Consider the following 14,582-nt stretch of genomic DNA (forward strand, 5'->3'; position numbering starts at 1 on the left):
CCAGCACGCTGCGCAGGGGTAGCTCCCCTGAGCAGCTGATGCGACAGGTTGGTGTAGCCCAGCCCTTCATCTAAGTCATCCCTCGTTCATGCTGCCCCAGCTCGTGGAAGAAGATACGCATGGATGTTTTCCCATTCACTTCCACTAAGTCTTGGCTCATCAAGCAAGAGTGACTGACAGCCCCCAAAGGCTACGGAGAGCAGCTATGTGGAAGAGGGGTCCGGGGAGGCCTCCTCCACCTGTTACTCTTTTCTTTATCACTTCGTATCCAAAGGGTCCCTAAGCCCCAAGTGAAGGGTCAAGTGCAAATCTGGTAAACCAAGCCGCCCGAGCAGTTGTCAGGTCAATTAGCCGTGAGGGAAATTATGTGGCGCTCTGAGCAGAGTGGGGTTGCTATAGAGACGGGCACAGGAGGCGCATTTAGAGCGGGGCCTCATCACATCACCCGATAAAAATAAGACGAGGGCTTTTTAATAGAAGGAGTTACTTAAGTTTTATATTTAACAGGGGACAACACCGAAGCTATTACTGGTTTTCAGAATATTTTAGGAATCTGAACTGCCGGCTCCTGCATATGTCGGCAGCCATCACTACATGTGCTGTGGAGGGCGGGCAGCAGCTCAGCCAGGGCCCTTCGCACTTCGGATCTGCCCTTCCTTGATTGGATGAGAGATTTCCGATGTGTTGCAGAGAATGGTCTGCTGAGAGCCACCCCGCTCAGCAATGCCCCTTGGCAGGTGCTGTTCCTACTTACTATAAAAACCATATAAGGTGATTATTTCACCTTTCAGATGAGATGAGGTCAGAGAGGTACAAAACTTCCCCCAAGATCACACAGCCAGTAAAGCATGCCATTAGAATTTAAATTCAGGGGTCCCTCTAACAAAGCACATTGCTTTATAAAGTGGCGTTCCAACTGTGACATTTGCATAAAATAGAATGGGAAATGAGGTAGACCCAAGGAAGCGCAGGCACCCGTGTTGTTAGGGAGACAGCGTGTGGGCTTTAGTGAACTTCAGTTTCATTTTGAAAGTGGATGTGTTCCAAGGAATACTCCAGGACTCTGACTTGCCCTTACTAATTATGGGAAATTCGTTCCAAACCAATTTCTCTGAATTGCTCTGCTTTCTGTTACTGTGACAAATGCCTGAGCTGATCATCTTAAAGATGGAAGGCTTTTGTTTTGACTCCTGGTCTCTGTGGTTTCAGCCCGTGGTGCTTCATGTGGACAGAGCACATGGTGAAGAAGTTCTGTTGTGTCATGGCATCTAGGGAGCAGGGAGGGGAGGGGAGGCGGGGAGAGATCTTTCAAGAACACACCTCCGATGACCGAACACACCTCTGATGACCTAACACACCTCCAACAGTCTAACTTCCTTCTCTTGGGCCTTATCTCTTATAGACTCCTCCATCTTCTGACAGCATCACAGACTGGGGACCAAGTCTTCAACACAGGGACTTTTAGAGGCCCTTCTGTGTCAAGCCGTCCAGCAAGTGACAGGGATGCTGGTTCTCAAGGTGGGAGGAGTGGGTTAACATAAGATTCCAAGCTGAACATCAGTCACAGCGTGCCTCTGCTCTTGCACATATCCAAGCTTAATCTAAAGTCAAGCTGGGAGTCCAGAGTGAAGTTCTTCCACCTCTAGGCTACTCAGGATCGCTCCTGTTCTGTAGGATACTTCCAAAAGCCCTACTTTATTTTTCTGTGAAGGCCTATGTAGTCAACTCCATCTATGGCCACACAGCTTCAAGGGATCTAAGAACGCACGACAAGGGCAGAACTAAAAGAGACAAAAACCAAAGCATAGGTCCAGCAAAGGAGAAAGGGACAGAAAAGATGCAGAAGCCACGGACTGAAGGCTCAGCCCTAGGCCCGAGCAGGAGAGGCAGGACCATGGGGGAGGTACACTGGCATCTCTAAGCCGTGGAACTTGCAGAGGCATTTGTCCAGACTGCCAGCAGCCTTCAGGGAGAGTGTGGCATGCCGATGTGGTGGTATCCAGGTCTTACCTGCACAGGACAGGATCTGGGATCAGCTGCCACCTACCATGACCTGTTCAAAACTATCTTTAGTACTATTGTCACCCTTTTCCCTCCCAGGATACACCCCTTGCAGTTCCTGGACTGGCATTCCACCAACAGATTAACAACTGGATTGCAGGGCAATGGAGCTAAATGTCAAACTTGTCTTCTCGGGTGGCCTTTGTTGTCTTCTTTTGCTCTCGTAGATGCGAGTCCTTCTTATAAATTTATAACCACTTGGGGGCGTCCCCTTTCACTGCATTCATTTAGTATAGTGGGGTGTGTGTGGTGTATACTCCCACGTGTGCCATGGTGCACATGTGTAGGTAAGAGGACAATTTGCAAGAGTCCTCTCCTGCTACAATGTGGAACTCGGCGATCAACCAGGCCATGAAGGTTGGTCGCGATCTCTGTTTCTTACTGTTTCTATCTCACCAGGCCAGGATTCTTTCTATATCCTTTTAAAATAACTTTGACCTCAGGTAAAAGACATTTTCTACTTAAATGATAAATGAGAAGATAAACAGTTTTTGACTGTAATATTAGCCTAGCAAAAGTTAACTGTCAGGGCTGGAGAGATGGCTCAGCCGTTAGAAGCACTTACTGCTCTTGCAGAGAACCTGCTTGGTTCCCAGCACTCAAGTTGGGTAGCCCACCTCACCTGTAACCTCAGCTCTAGGAGATCCAGCACTCTTCTGGCCTCAGTGGGCTCACACACATGCACATACTCACAGACACAGGCACACACACATACACATAATTTAAAAAAAATTATTTTAAGTTGGCTGAAAATATATGAATTTTCTGAAACATTTGGTAAGTATTTAAAAAAAAAATGACCATACATTGAATTTGAGACCTTCTTGGGATAGAAGAGACTTTATCTAACACACACACACACACCAAAAAATTTTGTCCTACTGAAATAATCATTCAATGTCTACTTAGTAGATATTAAGGAAAATCTACGGCAAATCTGGCTTCTACTTATAATCAATGTCACGGAAAGGCTTTGGACCTGTACAGAGGCTGTAAGCCCCGATCCTGCCACTTACTGCCCGTGGGAAGCCTCAGAAGTTCTCCAAGTCTCCACTTGTGCAACTGTCAAGGGGGAAGGGTAACAATTAGAGGCCAAAGGTGAGCTGAAGCAAGAGAATGGCATGACCCCTCATTCACCTCCAGGCAAAAGCCAGAATGGCCAGAACTGTGGGCAGGAAAAGGTGACCCATCCCTCCCTGCCGCCACAGCCCTCATTTTGCTGGACAACCCCTGTCCTATATAACCAGTACAGAATATGCACTGTCCTGGTAGATGGGCTCTCCTCAGCCGTGAGCTCTTTCCATGAACAGGTCTTGAGAGTCACTTGTAAGCCAGCATCATCACCTGCCACCACACCTTCCCTATCTTTCTTTACCCTTTGCCCTCTAAATAAGGAAGCCCGCATGGTGGGGCCAAGGACTGCTGCCCGATTTGGGTCCTGGGTGGCCTCTGCCTCCCTCTTCCCTGGGCCCCCAGCCAACTCCACCCTCCCGCAGAGATGCTCCCTGCTAACTTCATTCCTGCCTCATAGCTGGAATGACAGTGGCTCTCAGAATCCCTGGGGAGTGGAGAGGGTGATGGGGGTCTGGGGAGGCAGCCAGGCCCAGGAGCAGGTTAATGTTACAGCCCTGGGTAAGTGAGCTGGGCCGGCTGACGTCAGGGTGATGAGGGGTGGAGGGGAGGGCCGGGTTGCTGAACTATAATGATAGGTCAAATCAAATAGGATCACCTTGGGACGGAGCCCCGCAAGCTGGATAGAGAGCGTCCCCAAGCCATGGTCCCTACTACCCGCAGCTCAATCTGGGTCCCTCTCCTCTCAACCCGAGTGCCTGAAGCAGGCTTTGGTTTCATGTCAGCAGCCTTCATCTGCCTTCCAAAAATAAGCCCCTGCCGCCATGCCGAGGGGAGGAAAACAAGAAGGGCGGTATTTTTAGGGCCATTAATTCTGACCACGTGCCTGAGAGGCAAGGTGGATGGCCCTGGGACAGAGGCTGTTCATCACTATGTTCCGGGGAGTAGGACGTGTTCAGGGCACGCTGCAGGCTCTCGTCTTCTTAGGCGTCCTAGTGGGCATGGTGGTGCCCTCGCCCGCCGGCACCCGCGCCAACGGCACGCTACTGGACTCCAGAGGCTGGGGCACCCTCTTGTCCAGGTCCCGAGCTGGGCTAGCTGGAGAAATTTCGGGTGTGAATTGGGAAAGTGGCTATTTGGTGGGCATCAAGCGGCAGCGGAGACTCTACTGCAACGTGGGCATTGGCTTCCACCTCCAGGTGCCCCCCGACGGCCGGATCAGTGGAACACACGAGGAGAACCCCTACAGTGAGTTTCACGAGCAGACAGCTGGGGTGCTTGCTGGCTTGGGCACAAGCTAAGTCAAAAGATGAAGGAGCCTTGCGCTGGTGGGTGGGGCTGCAGTCTGAAGGGAACGAGCTGGGCAACATTTAGATGGCTTGATCCTACCCTGCCTTGCCCAGATAAGGGTGCAGACCCAGTAGATGTAGAACTAGCATCTTGGTGTTCTTAGACATCATGCCGGGTAACTCCATCCCGGTGGTACTAATTAGTGTTAGTGGCCTCTCTCTGGCCCTGGAGTCAGCCTGAAAAGCCATGACTGTACTGATTAGAAATAAAAGTTATGGTATTCCAGCCTAGTTAGACCCACGCATTTCTAACCAGCCATCCTCTTTGAAAGAGAAGGGCGAGTGGTCTGCCAAGTGCAATTCTTAAGCACATCCTTTTCACTGTGCTTCCCCTAACGTCAGGTGCCTGCAGGGACAGCCTTCTAGCTAAGGCAGAGTTCGGGCTGTAGGGTCCCAGACACACCATCCGGCTCTGTGTAGCTGCAATGTTTGAGAACTGAGTTGAAGCACGTGGGGCAGGCATTAAACAGTGATGATCAAAACAGATTGATTGATTGATGTGTGTGTGTGTATGTGGTGTGTGTGTGTATGTTGCTGAGGATTGAACCCAGGGACCCAAGCATACCATTGCAAGTACTCTACCATTTTGTGCTCTCTCTCCAGCCCCCATTCTTTTCCACCCAAGTCAATGACCTCAAATGACAGAGTCACTGAAAGCTCAGATTCAAAGCTGATCTTAAATAGATGTCTGAATGCTCCATGTGATCCTCAGTTCCAGTATAAAGCTTTGCCATGCAGACCCGAGTGTGCTCCAGGCTGTGACAAGATGTGGCTGGTGTAGTGACAGGATGTTATAAGGGATCGAGGACAGAAGTGATGGAGAGGCTGAGCCGCTAGAAGGGGAACAACTGGACGCCTCTGAAGGACTTGAATCCTCTCTCCGGTTTACATGAACATGAGTGTGTGTCCTCCGTTTCTTTGTCAGGCCTGCTGGAAATTTCCACGGTAGAGCGGGGCGTAGTGAGCCTCTTCGGTGTGAAAAGCACCCTCTTCATTGCCATGAACAGTAAAGGAAGATTGTACACAACGGTGAGTTCCCTGGGAGAGGGGCAGCTCCAGGCTGCAGGAGGTCTGACGCTCACACCCTTGACAATGGCACACACACAGCACAGAGAGCTGAGTCTTTTATGAGAAGGAAGAAAGAAGGGCTGTGAAGGGAGTCCTTGCTAGCAAGGCACCTTAAAGTCCATCCTTCCTCTGTTTCACAGAGAAGCATCTGCATGGCCTGTGATTCTCCCAGCCCCACCTGCCGGGACCTTTGCCCCTAAAGAAGCCATAGTTCAGAGAGCCCTTGGGTAGGGAAGAATATGCATTCTGATATAAAGCTGGTATCCGGGCTCCCGGTCAAGTCTGAGTAGCAGAACTGGAGAGGCTCAGAAAGGCAGGCGCCTGGGCCAGCCTGTGTGCTGCCCGCATGACACACCCCTCCAGGAGACACTCCACTGGAGGGTTGCAAGAGTCTGCAGAAGGAGGCTATCTCTCATCTATATTAGCATCTTCAGAGACTTTAGTCTAGGGTTTATGCCCTCCAGTCTCTGATCCCACGGTCTATAAAAGTATCCTTTTGTCATACCTTTCCAACAGGCACTGGGCCCCACTCCTCCCTCTGTACCAGAGATCACTAAGGAGGGCAATTGCTGAGGAATAAATTCTGGCCCTCTGGTATAAGGGCAAACATAAAATGTGTGTTGCCAAAACCTCTGCTTTCTTTGACCTGCTCACTTCCGGGGCTCTCAGCCTGCAACTCGGCCTATTCCAAAATGTGTTAGAAAAACCTTCTATGAAGTTGATAAAATCAAGAGGTCATTTGACAGAAATAAGGAAGCTGGGTCTAACTACGTGGTAGAGTCCTTACCTAGTATGTACTAGGCCCTGGGTTCAATTCAAAAAAGATGAGGAGGAAGAAGGGGAGGGGAGGCCAGTGGCTAAAGAGAAGGATACCTCAGATCTACTAGAGGGGTTCCTCAGGAGAGTATAGGGCCTGCTCTTTGCATCCCTTGGGGGACAGAATGAGATTAGGAAGGGGACAGCAGACCTGGGACAAGTGCTAGGTTCCTAGGAAATTATCCTGGCAAAGAAAGTCTGGAAAGGAAGTTGGGCAAAGCATCTCTGCTTCCAAACCTTTTGAGCATGTCTCAAAGTTGGTTTATAGTGTGGGCTAAAGTCAGTACCTCTCCAGCATGGTTCTGAGGACACCCGTGTGCGCTCAGCATCTGGAGAACCTGGACCAGGTTTCCAGGACCTGTTTCGGAGACTCTGCAGTAGCGGGATAGAGACTGTCAATCTTTCTGGATCAGTGTTCGGGGTTTTGTTTGGTTTTAGATCATAAGATGTTTTTTAGCAGAGCAGGTCGTCATGGGTGCTGCCAGGTTCTGTGATATATGGAGAACAAGGAATCACATCAGATCTGCCTGGTGTGAAGCCAGGTCCAAGGGAAGCAGGAAGAGAAGACAGGTTCATTCTTGGATTCCAAGGTACCACTCTCTTGGAAAGTGTCAGGGCAGGAAGCAGTTTGTGACCACCCAAGGCTTTGGTAGCACAGGTGCCCTAAGTTCCTCCTCACCAGCCCCCACGGCACCCAGGATCCCACCGGCCAGGAGATCCAAATAACTGGGTCTAGGACTCCACGAGGGCATTTTAGCAGACAAATCTGCCAGAAGCCCAAATTAGAGAAACCCTTACTTCTGCCATCATAATTAACAGATTTTTTTTTCTCAGTTAGAAAAGAATTCAGTTATGACATGGGAGAGGGCTGCAAACATAGAGTAAACGCATCCATTTCTCGCTTGAAATCTCTGTTTCTAAGGGAAACTGAGGATTGGGAGTCCACCAGAGAAAATGCTTCCCGAGGCTAGAGCCTCTCACGGCAGTAAATTTCTCGTGTGGGAGGCGCCCAGACTCATCTAGAGGCGGCTGGAGTGCCCAGTAAACAGCAGTTGCCTTGAAGAAACAGGACCTCTCTGAGAGAAGACCATCCTGTCCCCATATCCAGTAGCCTGGAAGCATGAGCTCTTGCTGGGAGATTCTCTCTAGACCCCAGAGCTACAGAGTGCAGATGGTTGGACAGCAGTGCCCCAGCTAGGGCACCTGATGCTTTGTGTGTGGCTGGGGACCAGATGCTGCTGACCCCCCCTCCCATCCCCCATCCCTCAGCAGCAGTTATCACAGTCTAAAAAACAATTGCCAACTGATCCCCGGAGCCAGGAAGGCTCCTGCTGGGTGGTGATTTCATTCACACGGTTTTCCTTTAAGCCCCCTGAGCCACCTCCTCCCTCAGTAGCTCAGCTGCTGTAACCTCTAAATGGCATTTCTCATGGTGGGAGGAAGGCGGCTGATGAGGAGGAAAAGGCAGAGCACCATGTGGTGGGAAAGCAAGGGCAAAGGAAAAATGCCTAGAGGTGGTCTTCCTTCTTTCAGATGAAGGGGTACAGAGCCTTAGCTCTATTAGGTTCTCGCTGCAGATAAGCAGCGCCCTGCACTGAGCACATACAGGTTATCTGGGATCCTGTAGTGTGCTTAGAAGCACTGTCCTGCAGTGCTCTGGAGGGGTGTTTGGGCTTTAGCCTCCCTTTGCAGGAGGAGGAACAAGGTGACCACAATCTCCCACTCCTTCCCTGCATTCAGTTGAAGCTATGTGCAGAACCGTCTCTAGACTCTGCAATAAGGCATAGAGAGCTGGCTCTGCAGGTAATGCATTGAAAGCTGGCTCTGCAGGTAATGCATTGAAAGCTGGCTCTGCAGGTAATGCATAGAAAGCTGGCTGTGCAGAAAATGCAGAGAAAGCTGGCTCTGCAGGTAATGCATAGAATGCTGCCCGTGCAGGCAATGCAGAGAAAGCTGGCCATGCAGATAATGCATAGAAAGCTGGCTCTGCAGGTAATGTAGAAAAAGCTGGCTATACAGATAATACAGAGAAAGCTGGCTCTGCAGGTAATACATAGAAACTTGAAGGGGAAGCTCATTTGGCAGGCCAGACTGGGACTAACATTCCAGTTGCTGCCCAGTCCTACCCTACAGCTGCTGGACTTACTTCAGGCAGTCACCGAGCTTCTCTCAGCCTGGGTTGTTGCCATCTTGGATATAGACTGGAGCAGAATATGACTGAACCCCAACATCCTCACTCCCCTTAAAGTCCAGAAAGTCATCAAAGACCCCTTCCTGAAGGGGGTTTTGTGGCCGTCCATTGAGAAAAATACACCTTGCACTTTAAAGGGGTTATACTATGTCCACATACTTCTAATCAATAGGATCACAGTGACATGCAAACGTCCTCTCTACTCATGTGACCGGAAGTAATAGGGACACGTGTCCAAAGCATATACGGGATGAAGATCGTTAAAGACAGAGGGGGCTTAGCATTGGATAAAGACAAGAGGATGGGTATGATAGCGCCCTCCCCCACCACACACACACACACACACACACACAACTTATGGGGCCATTTTTACCAGCAGCATTTCACCCCAAACACCCAGGGATGTTTTCCGTTGCACACCACTTTTGCACTGGGGGAATTAAAGACTATTTCTTTTTAAATCGATTTGGCTATGCTTAGCCCTATGTGCAATTCAAGATATTGTCACGCTGGTTCTTGAGAGTGCCAGGCCCAGGAAGTGTGACTGGTGGAATTGTTTCATTTGTCATAATATATGGTAGCTGCTGCTTTTATTAACACAGTGTTTGCTTGGCTGGGGGATGTGGCTGGGAGCTTGTCTAGAGCACAAAGGCTTAGGTTCCATTTCCAGTACTGCCTCTGTCAAAAATGTCTGCTGAGTAGAAAGTCAAGTGAAGTGTAGCCTTGATACCCTCAGGGAGTTGGTTCTAGGAGCCCCCCAAATCCCCAAATCTTTAGAGGCTGAAGTACCTCATAAATATGCTATAATATCTTCATATGACCTGTGTCCTTCTAGATGTTTTGACATATCATTTGACTACCTTTAACACTTAATGCAATGCAGAGGCTATATAAATTGATATTGTACTGGTTTTTTTAGGGAACAATTTATTAGGGAATAAAATGTTTGTGCATGTGCAATACAGATGCAAACTTTTCCCAAATATTTTTAGTCCATGGTCAGTTGACTCTAGGGGTACGAAACCCACAGATACACATGGTCGGCTGTATATGCACCCACAGCGAGGCAGATGTCTTCAAAAATGGTGGTTCTCAGCCAGACTCATTCTAGACAATGGGGTGTGAGCAATGGCCTTAGTTCTCAACCCAATGGCTCAATCTCCCTTCTTCTGCTCTTCACCCTAAATCTGATTTCCTCTCACCAGCTTGCAAACAACACAGCAAAACCTCTCCCTTAACCACTATCCAGATCAGAAATAAATTCTCCTGGAAACTGGCTGGGCAAGTTCCTCTCTGGAGACACACCAAGTTAGAACAGAGGGAAATCAGGTGGGTGGATGGGGGGCACATCACCACAAGAGACCACTGCTTCTGATAAAAGCACCTCCCCCCACTTCCGGGCCCATTTTAAATAAGTTACTTATGTAAGTGGATAATGCGTGCAAATGATTTAAGAAGGAAGAAAAAGCACAAGAGAGACTTGCTGCCTATGCATTCCTCCTGAGACACAACCTGTGTGACAGTTCCTTGTGGACCATCCCGTGACTAACCTGTGTGTGCGTGAGTGTAAGTCACACTACAGAGGTTCAAGGTTTGTTTTTTTTTTTTTATGCATGTGAGTGTCTTGCCTGCATACATGTCTGTGTACGACCTGTGTACCTGATGTCCTCAGAGGCCAGAAGAGGATGTTGGGTCCCCTGGAATTGTAGTTATAGACAGTTGTGAGCTACCATGTGGGTGCTGGGAATCGAACCCAGATCCTCTGCAAGACATGCGTTCAAACTATGCATCTTCACTTGGTAATATGTTTCAGTGTTCAGTGTCAATGTGTAAAGGTTTACTTGTCATGGATTACAGCAACCCACAGCGCAGCTTGGTCATAGCAGAGACAACTGCTCTCCTCTTAGTAGAGACTGACTGTTTGGGATTCCTGCTATTAAAAACTGTTGTGTCAACTTTTGTACACATGTGGGAATTGAATGCCAAGATCTGTTCTTAGAAGAAGAATTTCTGATCATCTGTTATCCCCATTTTTTTAAAGAAATTCTAGTAGATACTGTGAATTGCCCTATATAGAAGTAATAACATTACATACTGAAGAACACCAAGAATCCCTAGTTTCTGGGCCCTTACCAGTTATGGTATCAAATGCCTTTTTTCCTGCAATCTGACCATTGATCCCTGGGATCCTTCCCATATCTCTCTCTCTCTCTCTCTCTCTCTTTCTCTCTCTCTCTGTGTGTGTGTGTGTGTGTGTGTGTGTGTGTGTGTCTGTGTCTGTGTCTGTGTCTGTGTCTGTGTGTCTGTATCAGGGGGATTGGAGTCTACTGGGAAAGAAGCTAATGTCCATAGGGCTCAGGTGCTATTTGAGTGCTGTTAGCAGCATCTGCCTCAAGGGCTCTAAAGTACTAATGATGGGCTCTCTACCTCCCCATTACAGTAACCTAAAGGGAGACCCATGTGTCCCCATTGCTGGTGAGGCTGGGTGCACAGACTTCTGAAGCATTTATCTAATTATTCCTTTATCAATAAATATTCAGGAGTCAAGATACTGGAATAAAAAAACCTGATTGATTAGAGAAGTGACAGAGAAGTGACTAGTGACCTCCTTTCTCTCTCTCTTTCACTCTCTCTCTCCTTCCTCAATCTGAAAAGAACTGAGAATCTTTCTAAGTCCCTTCCTACAACTTCCTGTGTCTCTCTATATATCCTGGGTCCTCTAAAATCTCTATGGCTAATTTTGGTCAGCTAGTAGCTAACTTCATCCTCTGATTCAAGGTAAACTTTATTATTAGTCTCAGGAGTGTCAGAATACAATTGAAATATCCCACAACACTTTCCCCCTTTGTCTAAATAAAAAGGAAAGCTTTTAATTCTAACACAGTAAAATTACATACAATAAGCACACTTATCAGGTAAGAATTATGTTCATAATGTTCAGTCCATTTGCATTTGACAATTCTATCTTGGTGAATCCAAAGTTTTTTACTTAATTCACTTCCTGCCCTAACTTGTGTTACCTTCCTAAAACATCTTTTTAGACCTCAAAACATTTTTTTAGAAAAACAGTTTAAGCTTTTATGTTTCACAACCTTATAAACTTTACACCTCTTATTTTTCTTTTTTTCATTTGGTAACATGAAAAACTGTAAAACTACAACTATCTAGTCTTCAACTCTATTAGAGACCTAATATTGCCTGAAGAAGACAGAAAGTGCAGAGCAGACAACCTCTGAAACTATAGAAACAACAGAGGCAGCTGGGAGTCTGGACAGTCACCAAGCTTCCTCTGCAATGCCGGGCATCCATCTTCGGCTTTCTTTTGTGTCCTGCTTGTCCAATTTGGACAGCATACTGTCAGTAGGTGAGGCAAGGACACTTTCTTTGTTCAGGGGCTAAGTATGCCATAAATGAAAGCAAACTCCACATGTTTTTTTTTTTTTTTTGATGTTCATCATCCTTTTTGCAAGTAAATTGGTACTGCCAGGAGCAGATGTGTCTTATTGTCATAAAAAGTTTTATGTTATTAAAATAATCTTAAATGTCATATTCTCTAGGTCTCTGAAGTGTTTGAAGAACATCTATCTAAACTACATCTCTGATTGGCCTTGAAAACATACCTAACATGACTGTAAATTTGATTGTTATAGATGACTAACTACTAACCCACACTTCTTAATTATCTTAAATAGTTTTCAAAGACTAGAACTGCCAGATGAAGCATTTATCTGATTATCCTTTTATCATTAAAAACTTGGGAGTCAGATATTGGGGTAAAAACCTGATTAATCAGAAAAGAAGCAGAGAAGTGACCAGTGACCACCCCTCCTCTCTCCTCAATCCAAAAGGGCTGAGAATCTTTCTAAGTCCCTCCCTACTGCTTCCTGTGTCTCTCTATATGTCTTGGGTCCTCCAAATTACCTCTATGGCTAATTTTGGAGAGCTAATAGCTAACTCCGCCCTCTGACTCAAGGTAAACTTTATCGGCAGTTTTGGGAGTGTCAGAGTGCAATCAAAATATCCTACAACAGACTCCTTTCAGAAATCCAGGTGCCAGGCAGAAGTCATAGAGTCATTGCACTGTGGTTGCTGGTACACGTGTGTGCACACGTGCATGTGCCTGTGCCCACATGGTAGCCAGAGGGGGACACAGAGCATCCTCCTCTATAGCTCTCTGTCTAAATCCCCTGGGAACCAGGTTCTCTTTCTCTAGAAAAATGGTTGTCATTTCAGATCCCATATGGCCCCAGGGAATGGTGTGGACTATGGAGCTCCACTCACCTTCTGGGCTCCAACTCAAGAGTGAGAATGAGGCCTTTTTTCTTTAAGGGACGGCAGACTTTGCATAGAAGAACTGTGGGTGGAGAGAGACAGTACTGGAAAGGACTCAGGAGTTCATTTGCTTCTGTTCCTCCACCCACTGCCCCACCAGCTCCCTGGCACCGCACAGCTTGCCTGAAAGATAACTGAGTCTCTGAGTGAAGGAGACTGTCTAAGCTCACACTATTGGCAAGCAGAAGAGTCGCTGGGTGGAGCCCTGAGCCTCCATTCCGTCCTGCCAGGCAGTCTCTCAGTATAGTCTTGACAGCTCAGTTTCACCCTCCCTGTTCCCGTCTCTGGATAGAACACATTCTCACCTGAGGATGTGCGAAAGCACCCCCACCTGGAAGTCTGTTAGGCTATCCCACCGGATCTGAGTATCAGCTCTCTCTGTTCCTGGCCTTGGCTTCCTCCTGGTGCAGGAGGGCACGTGAGAGGAACCGCGAGGGCTCTGAAGTGCCTCCCATTCTAACCTCTAATGTTTCTTCCCTCCTTGCAGTGTGGTAGTGTGTTTACAAAGGGAAGGGAGGGAGCACGGAGGAAAGGCCACCCCTGTGGGACTCAGCTGGTGTTTTGACACTTCTTAATGATCACCGTGTCTCTGCTGTCTTTTCACTTCGCAGCCCAGCTTCCAAGAGGAGTGTAAGTTCCGCGAAACCCTCCTCCCAAACAACTACAACGCCTACGAGTCAGACCTGTACAGAGGGACCTACATCGCACTGAGCAAATACGGACGGGTAAAGCGGGGCAGCAAGGTGTCCCCAATCATGACTGTCACTCACTTCCTTCCCAGGATATAAGGACCCATGAAGGAAGGCTCACAAAGTGACAGCTGCATCTTTTCTGGTGGAATTTTCCACGAGAGAACAATCCTGCTGGTACCCTGTGACTTCTCAGTCCGGCTTATCTTGTGCCTCAAGAGACCGGAGCTGGTTTCCATGACCACTGGACTGCATGGCATGTGACCCACGTGACTGAAGGGTTGCAGTTGGCATCTCAGAATGACAGTGGATCCTGTACGTTGACCTCACCCGAGGAGAGACGGTGCAGATGATACTTGTGACATGTGGTCCCATGCATAAGCAAAGGCCAGGATGGGAGTATTCCTGTGTCCCTGCATACTCACGCATCTTCGTGTAGATTCTCAGAACAAAGGCATTTCAAATTGTCTTTCTCCTGACATTTTCACTGTAAGAATCTGCCTGTCAGAGCATCACTTGTCAAGCCAGCAGGATCGAGGTGTGCCTCATTCTGTCTTGTTCTGATCATCCATCCATCCATCCATCCATCCATCCATCCATCCATCCATCAGCATTAACTGCACCAGTCGTCTGAATGACAGCAAACAGCTATCTTTTATTCTGTAGGCAGGAAGTGGGGGTGTACAAACTAATTGCAAAAGAGAAAAAAAAAAGCCCTGGCACCCTGAAAGCCATGCCTACTAGGCTTCTGGGAACACTACGATGCATCGTTAAGGAAGCTAGGAGAGAAGGGGGTTCCCTCCATGGAAGGAAGGGATAGAACAGTGTCTGTAGCCATTGGGGAGATCTGTGGAGACAGAGGGACTGGATGTTCTCTAAAGAGCAACTCTGCCTGAAGGGCCGTGAGCTGTGTGTGGCTCTAAGAACAGTCCAGCACCAGGCTGCCTGCCCGTAACGTTTCCTCACTTTGAACCAGGTCTTATTTTAACCTCAGATGACAAGGAT

At 47.9% G+C, this 14,582-nt stretch overlaps 1 protein-coding gene across 1 annotated transcript; it reads left to right on the top strand.

Annotated features, from left to right (window-relative positions):
* The first annotated feature begins 4,034 nt into the window (after positions 1 to 4,034).
* On the top strand, positions 4,035 to 13,676 carry Fgf6 (fibroblast growth factor 6). The gene is made up of 3 exons (XM_050122040.1): positions 4,035 to 4,380; positions 5,407 to 5,510; positions 13,500 to 13,676. The coding sequence occupies exons 1-3, from the start codon at positions 4,035 to 4,037 to the stop codon at positions 13,674 to 13,676; spliced, it is 627 nt and encodes a 208-aa protein (XP_049977997.1).
* Positions 13,677 to 14,582: the final 906 nt, after the last annotated feature.

Source organism: Alexandromys fortis, unplaced genomic scaffold, assembly GCF_014885135.2.
Source record: "Alexandromys fortis isolate MF-2015 unplaced genomic scaffold, M_Fortis_MF-2015_v1.1 scaffold_208, whole genome shotgun sequence".
NCBI classification, from domain to species: Eukaryota; Metazoa; Chordata; class Mammalia; order Rodentia; family Cricetidae; genus Alexandromys; species Alexandromys fortis.